Raw genomic sequence first — 8,304 nt, 5'->3', positions numbered from 1 at the left:
TCCTTGGAGGCAAGGATTCTGGGGCTTTGTCTGACATACTTTGGACATGTTGTAAGGAGAGACAGGTCTTTAGAGAGGGACATCATGCTAGGTAGAGTAGAGGGACAGCGCAGGAGGGGAAGACCCTCTATGAGGTTGATTGATTCAGTGACTGGGGTACTAGGGATGGGTGTGTCAGAGGCAATGAGATTGGCACAGGATAGAGCACGGTTTAGGGCTGTTGTACATAGTGTCGCTATGAGTCGCAAACGACTCAACGGCACATAACAACAACAACAACATGAGTCGGTAATGACTATTTTGAAATTTAATTTGAAACACTGTTTTAGTCATGTCTCCAGTTTGACTTGTTGAGATTTCATCAACTGGTATTGATAGAATACTATTTGTTGTTGTGGTTGTTGAATGCCTTGGAGTCAGAACCAACCCAGAGCTGACCCTGCAGCGGGCTTTTAGGGGCAGAGAATCACACAGGAGGAGACTGCCCATCCTTCTCCCACAGAGCAGCTGGTAGATCCACGCTGCATGCCTTGAGATTGCGTGCAGATTTTTACCATTGAACAAGAGATTTTTTTTCCCCTCCAAGTTATATTAACTAAATTCCTGAGATTGTTAGGAATATGAGCTCTATTATGCAGCCCCATTCCCCTCTAAAAACAAGTCCCAAGATGGTAAATTCCAAAAGGTTACATTCTTGGGAAAATTAGGTTAAAATTTGTTTGGCTCTTTGGACCATTTAACTATGGAAAAGATAGCTACACAATTATTCTTTAATTTCTACTGCTCTTATTCCCTACAGAAAATGCAATTTTACTGTACTGAGAGGGAGTAGTTTTACTCCTTGGGTAGTAAGTGTTGTCTTCCTTAAAGACTGTAAAGAAATAATTAAGATAAAGCTCCATGGCGTAGTGTTTAATATATTGGACTATTAACTGAAAAGTTGCAAGTTCAAACCCACCAGCCACTCCATGGGAAAAGATGGCCAGTCTCCACCTGTAAAGATTTAAGGCCATGAAAAATGACACAACATCAATGATTTGGGTTTTATTTGTGCTGATATTATGAGGGTGTTGTTATTGTTGTTGTTTAGCATCACCAGTTGATGCTGAGTTGATTCTGATTCATGGTAAACCTGTTGTTATTTGCCATTGTGTCGATTACTACCCATAGCTACCCTATGAACAACATGTCTGTTCCCCGTCCATTCCTGTGCTATGCTCATGTCTGACACGCTTGAATTAATTGCTGTAGTCATTCTATCATCCATCTCATTAAGGGTCTTCCTTGCCTTCAGTGACCCCTCTACCTTTCCAACCATGATGTCTCTCTCCAAAGAATACTCTCTCTTAGCAAAATGCCCAAAGTGTGTAAGATGAAGCTTTGTCATTTTTGCCTCCAAGGACCATTCAGACTTCACTTTGTCCAAGACATATCTGTTTGTTCTTTTGATAGTCCGTGGGATGTTCAGTACTTTTCTCCAATCCTACAACAATTATTCTTCTGTTATCCTTGTTTATTGTCTAGTTCTCAGATGCATAGCGGGGATTGGAAAACACCCTGACCAAAATCAGGTGTGCCTTCATCTTCAAACTGACATCATTGTTCTTCAGTGATTTGAAGAGGTCCTTAATGGAAGCCTTACCCAATGCAATAAGTCTCCAGATCTGACTGCTGGTAACAAGGGTGTTGATTGTGGATAAAAGTAAGATGAAATCGTTGACAATTTCAGTCTTTTCTCAGTCTATCATGATGTTGCTTATTGGTCTGTTGGTGAAGATTTTTGTCATCTTGATGTTGAGATGCAATCCACATTGAAGGCTGTAGTCACTGATCTTCTGAAGCAAGCACTTCACGTTCTCTTCACATTCAGTAGACAAAGTTATGCCATCTGTTTAACTCAGGTTGTTGATGGATCTTCCTCTGATCCTGAAGCCACTTTCTTCACAGAGCCCAGCTTCTCAAAATTATTTTCTCAGCCTACAGATTGAATAGGTACGGAGAAATGATACAACCCTGATGCAAAGCTTTTCTGATTTTCACCCATCCAGGGTTACCTTGCTCTGTTCCGACAACAGATTCTTGGTCTTTCATATGAGTATAATGAACTATCACAGTACAACTGTGATTGGCTTAATTTTCAGAACTGAAGTGCTTTTATAGAAGTAGAGAATTTTTCTTGAAAGAGATCTTGTCTTAAAGAGTAAGTTCTGATGGCATAGTCCATAGGAAGTTGTACCATCACCCAAAGCCACACTTTTTGGCAGTTCAAATCCCCAGGACTCATAGGGAGAAAGTTGAGCAATCTCCTCCCAGTGGGAGGTCAGCCATGAGTTGATTCTGCTTTTATGGCTATGAGTTTTAAGCTCTTCAAAGTGCTAAATAGCAAGGTGGCAGTTTAACATAAGAGGTGCTCCTGGTCTTCCCAGTTGCTTCAAATCCACGTGAAAGCTGGACAAAACATAAGGAAGGCCAAAGAAGAATGATACCTCTGGCTTGTGGTGTATAGCTAAAAGATCAAACAAATCTGTTTTGGAAAAAGTGCAGCTAGAGTGTTCCCTAAAGGCAAGAATGTTGAGAAAGGGACAGCATGCCAGCAAAGGAGGAAAAGACCCTTAACGACAGAGGTTGATACAACGTCTACAACAGGGTCCTTAAGCACAGAGAAAATTGTAAGGGTGGTGTGGGATTGGACAGGGTTTCCATCTGCTGGACATAGAGTCTCTGTGAGTTGGAGTTGATTCAATAACATATAATAACCAAGAGGCCTTTCTTTAGAACTGTCCTTGAACCTCCAGCCTTTTGATTAGCATCTGAGAGAGTATTAGCCTTTTGTACCACTCAGAAATTCCCAGCCTACAAATTCACATCCTGTTATAAGTGTAAATATTCAAAAAGGCTTTCACAGCTCGAGAGCCATCATGACTTCTGTCTTTCTCTCCCTTAGCTTGTCTCTACATCACCTCAGGATCTTGTTCAAATGCAGGTTCTGGTCAGAAGACCTGGTGTTGGGCCTAAAATCCTGAACAGCTAATAAATTTCTGGATGCTGCAAATCCCCAAACATTTTGCATTAACAAGTTATACTCTCTGCTGAAGTATTACACATGAGCATGAATTGTAGAGAGTCTAATTGTTAAAATATGGTGAAAATGGACACACAGAGAGAGCCATGTAGGACTGTGTGTTGACATTACATGACATTCATGGCTGGATCAGGGAAATGTGCATTGTCTCTTCAGCCCTGTAACGTGGTGTTGGTATATGATTCATCTCTGTACCTTGGTCGATATTGTCTAGGCAACTGTTACCATTAGAAAGAGCTTGAGCAATTGAGAAACCTGAATCCAAGTGTATCATGTTATAGAAAACTGCTGAAAAAAATAAATTAAAAATAAAACTGCCAGAGCAGTTAATTAGAGCTTTCTCTTCACCTGGAATTCTGGAAGATAACATGCAATGGTTCTGACATACTTTTGATATTTTTGCAAATACTGTGCTCTATCAATTGAGATTGAAGGAAATTCTCTACAGTTTTGCTTCCTAGAACCAGTTAGGATAGAAAGCGCCTTTGCTGCTGTTCTGCCAGGTGCTTGTTTGACTTGATTTTGCAGTGAAATGTGGTAGAAGTAGCCATGATTGCGTCCTTGCAGGACCAGCAGCCCGAGTGCCCAGTGATCACAAAGGAATATTTGTTGTTTTCTGCTCTGAATCTCCTCTTCCTGGAAGTTCTTTTGGTTGGCCCATTTGCAAGTAATAACAATTCATAAAACAATTCCTTCTGAAATGCCCTATTTAAAACAAAAAAACAAACAGAAAACACCACAAAACAAACCAAAACACATTACTGATTTTTAAAGTATAGAAACAAACTCCATGCTCAACATCAGCAGCCTCGCTAATCTCATTCTGCTGAAAAATGTCGATTATGAGGCTTTGGAAGAGATTGTGCACCTCGCACGTCAGGGAAGGCAGTGCTTTTTAATGACATTAGCTTGAGCAATTAAGATGGTTGCCTTCTCACCAGTGCTAACTAGGTGATTTTCCAGGCAGCTACTCCCAACTGTTGTTTCTAAGGCTTCACTTTCAATCAATCCCAAGGCTGTCAATTCTGCCTCAGCTGTGTGTTTCGAACGAGCTCCTAACACTCCATTCCTTCTGCAATTACCCTCTCGTAGGCCCTGTTTTCTCTCCCCTGAGCCACTACAAGAGCTTGTTAAATGGTTTCTACAGCTCCCGATTCATCTCAGCTTTATCTGTTGCCACTGGATTCTGTCTTTCTAAACCCCAGATGCTGTCCCACCATTCCTTTCCCTGAAGGCGTGTTGATTTTATGGGTGTCTACGAGATAAATGGAAACTTTTAGCCTAGCTTCAACTTTCTGCCAGCTTCCTTTACAGGATGGTCACATTTTACCACCATCCTCACCCAGGTTCCTAAGCTCCGCTTCCCTCAGACACTTGAACATTTACTTTAACACTATATTATCTAAGTTTTGCCTTGGCTTATGCTTAAGCCCTGCCTGCCTGGAATCTTTCTACCCCTTCTCCTCCTAGAAATAACATTATTTTTATTGAAAAATCAAGTGAAATGCTTCTTGAGCCTTTCTTCTCCAAAAGAAGAGCATGGTGTTTTCCTCTGTATTCCCAGAACGCCTTGTTCAGGTTGTTGCTGCTGCAGCTGTTCAGTGCCATTGAGTCAACAAGGACACATAGTGGCTCTCTGGACAGCATGTCTGAATTTGCCCCATCCTACAACATCCTCAGAATCTCCAGTATGTTTGAGCCCATTGTTACACTCACTCTGCCAGTCCACCTTGTTGAAGGTCTTCCTCTCTTCCTCCGTCCTTCCACCTTTCCTAGCATGATGGATTCTGCCCACCCCCCCCCAGGGACTAGCACCTCCTAACAATATTCCATGAGGATAGACAGATAGATAGATGTTTTCTGAATCCACTTATAGGAAGTTAGATTGCGGTCTTCTGAATCAACTCATGTTGTTGTTGTTATGTGCCGTCGAGTTGCTTGCGACTCATAGCGACCCTAGGTACAACAGCCCTAAACCCTGCTCTGTCCTGTGCCAAACGCACTCTCTGACACACCCACCCCGAATACCCCAGTCACTGAATCAATCCACCTCATAGAGGGCTATGAGATGCAAGAGAAAACTGTGAGAGGCAAGAGGAAACTGCCTGTCTTTCTTCTGAAAATCCCCTGGCAGATTTAAAACCCCATAGAGGACTAGGCTTTTGGTTAGTAAAGCAAGGCTGCTAATAGGGCATTTTTGTGGCTCTTCCTAATTATTTGTGGGTCTGATTATAAGTTCTGAAGTGGAGCTCTTATTTCAATCATCCTTATATATCTAGGACTCCAGCAAAAGGGCTGTCCTGTAATAAGTACTTAACAAATATATCTTGAACCAGCTGGAAAAAGGAGACTAGAAGGATAAGTAGATGAACAAAATAAATGAGGACATATAAATCTTTCTGAATGAAATAAGCTTTCTGTTTATGATAAAAATAAAATGCCCCTGGTTGTTACGTGTAGAGTCAGAACTGACTCATGGCTGACCCTCTAGTGGGTTTCCATGTTGACCACGTGGAAGGAGAATCTCCATCTTTCTCCTACGGAGCCACTGGTGGATTTGAACTGCCTGCCTTTGGGTTGTCTCCACAACTCTTTGCCATTTGGCCACCAGAACTCCTTCATAAAATAAAGTAGAAAAGAATAGAATAAAATAAAATAGATATAATTAAGGGACTCTAGTGGTATAGTCCATAGTAGGTCATGTTACTGACCAAAAGACTGACCATCTGTGGCAGTTCAAGTCCACCAGTTGCTCTTCAGAAAAAAGCTGAGCAGTCTCCTTCTGTAAAGATTATAGTGTTAGAAACTAGATGGAAAGTTTCTGTGAGTCTGGCTTGACTTGATGACACTAAGATTGTTTTGTTAAATTGTTTAATATTGTTTACATGTATGTCAATGTGCACACCTATGTGTTTATATGTATATATGAACACCTGTATGCACACAGAGCAGGGGAACACTATGTGGTTTAAAATAAAGAAATGTATATGTCAGGGCTGCACCTTTTCTCCTATTAAATGTGTCGCTGAGCAAATACTTTGAGAAGCTGAACTCTGTAAAGGAAAATGTAGTATCAGGATTGGAGGAAGACTTATCAACAACCGATATTATGCAGATGACATAACCTTGCTTGCTGAAACTGAGAAGGACCTGAAGCACTTGCTGCAAAAGATCAAAGACTACAGCCTCAATACATATCGAATCTCAACATCAAGAAAACAAAAATTCTCTCGAATGGGCCAGTAGGCAACTTCAGGAAAGATAGAGAAAAGATTGAAATTGTCAATGACTTAATTTCACTTGGATCCACAGTTAGCATCTTTGGCACCAGCAGACAGAAAGTCAAAAGGCTTATTGCTTTGAGAAAGTCTGCTATGAGGGACCTCTCCAAAGTACTAAGGAACAGTGATGTCTGTTTTAAGATTAAGGTGTGCCTGATTCAAACCATAGTTGTGTCAATCACTTGGTATGCGTCTGAGTGCTAGACAGTGAATAAGGATGCTGGAAGAAAGGTTGAAGCCAGTGTGTTACGGTATTAGAGAAGAGCATAGTCTATCTGATGGACTGCTGAAATAACAACTATGTCTTGGGTATGTTGTGGAGAAAGTGTAACCAGAGTGTTCTTTAGAGGAAAGAATAGCAAAGCCTCATCTCATATACTTTAGCTTGTTGGTAAAGAAAGTATTCCCTGGAAAAGGACATCATGCCTGGAAAGGTGGTAAGTCCGTGAAAGGGAAGGTCTTCACCAAGATGTATTTGACACAGTGACTGCAACAATGGACTCAAGTATGTCAGAGATGATGTAGATGATACAGGATAGGACAGAGTTCAAATCTGTTGTTCATGGGGTCACTGAGTCGTGCTCAACTTGGCAGCACATAACAACAAGAACACACACACACACATACATATATATATACAAGCACTTATAATGTAACTATATGGGCATAAACGTATACACATATATGCCACACATGCAGTGTGATCCTAAAGCTATATTCTCTTGCTTATTAGAGAGCGCTGGTGGCCTAGTGGTAAGAAGTTGTGCTAGCAACCCAAAAGTACTCAGTTTGAATCCACCACTGCTCCAGAGAGAAAGAAGGATAGTCTCCTCCGACCTGATTGGGAAACCTGCTAGAGAGTCATTTGTGGGTCAATTTCAAGTTGACAGTACAGAACAATAACAACCTACTTTCTCACAACATTTGGGACAAATAACTCATATTTGTACAGGCTAGTATGTTCTAATAATGCATGAACCTAACTCTCTACCCTTTCCTTATTCTAGGATGATAGAGGTCTTCGTCTTGTGGCTAATTCCATGGTGTGGGTTTCAGAAGGAGGGATGCTGCAGATTACCAACCGAATCTTACAAGCTGAAGCTCCAGGCACCAGCCCCTCAGAAATCATCTACAAAATTACACAAGATCATCCCCAATTTGGTAATTCTTTTTTTCTTTTTCCCTTTTGGCATGATCTTGTCATTGCTTTGTCCTGGACTAATGTACCTTCTGTACATTGCCACATAGCAAGGCTGTAATTCCAACAAACTTTGCTTGTCAGTACCCTTCATGCCCCCCCTTACAAACCAATTAATCTTGATAGTATCTAACCATAACCTGTACACTCACACGTGCATGCACACAGATTTACCTGTTTAATTTACATTTCATAACAATTTTATTTTCCATGTAAGAAAAATCAGAAAATGTAGCTTGTTAAAAGTCTCCTGGTTTATATATGTCACTTTCATTCGGAAGCTCATGCTTTTGAACTCCACCTTACATCCTTCCCTATGGGAGCTCTGTTAGCATAATCTTAGCAAGTTGTGATGCAAACCCAAAGGCTGCTGGTCATTATAGGTTCAAACTTACCAGCGTTTGTTGGGGAGAAAGGTGGACAGTCTCCTCCCACTCCAGTTTACAATCTTGGAAACCAGCTATAAGTTACACCCAACCTGACAGCAGTTTGAGGGAGTGGATGAGTCATATCCCGCCTCTTGATGACACTGCTGTTTTAAAGCATTATGTGAAAACATTATTCAAGATCATCATCATTGCTTTGATATACAGTAAGAGAGTGGATGAAAATAGAATGAATTTCCTTTTTTTTAAATCTATAAATCTTGGAGGGGGAGAATGGAACTTTTTTAACCAGAAATACTGGATTGTTGTTGTTATGTGCTGTCGAGTCTCTTGTGACTCATTGTGACCCTATGCACA

The 8,304-nt window shown here is 41.0% G+C and overlaps 1 protein-coding gene across 1 annotated transcript in view; it reads left to right on the top strand.

The window, feature by feature from the left end:
* Positions 1–8,304, top strand: part of FRAS1 (Fraser syndrome 1) — a 470,336-nt gene that overhangs the window by 221,005 nt on the left and 241,027 nt on the right. Inside the window, exon 28 of the mRNA XM_006885294.1 lies at positions 7,371–7,524. Within this exon, the coding sequence (XP_006885356.1) occupies positions 7,371–7,524 (154 nt within the window). The remainder of the gene's footprint in view (positions 1–7,370; positions 7,525–8,304) is intronic.

Source organism: Elephantulus edwardii, unplaced genomic scaffold, assembly GCF_000299155.1.
Source record: "Elephantulus edwardii isolate Elephantulus edwardi_28Jun2011 unplaced genomic scaffold, EleEdw1.0 scaffold00042, whole genome shotgun sequence".
NCBI classification, from domain to species: Eukaryota; Metazoa; Chordata; class Mammalia; order Macroscelidea; family Macroscelididae; genus Elephantulus; species Elephantulus edwardii.
This window is presented reverse-complemented; position numbering and strand designations above follow the sequence as displayed.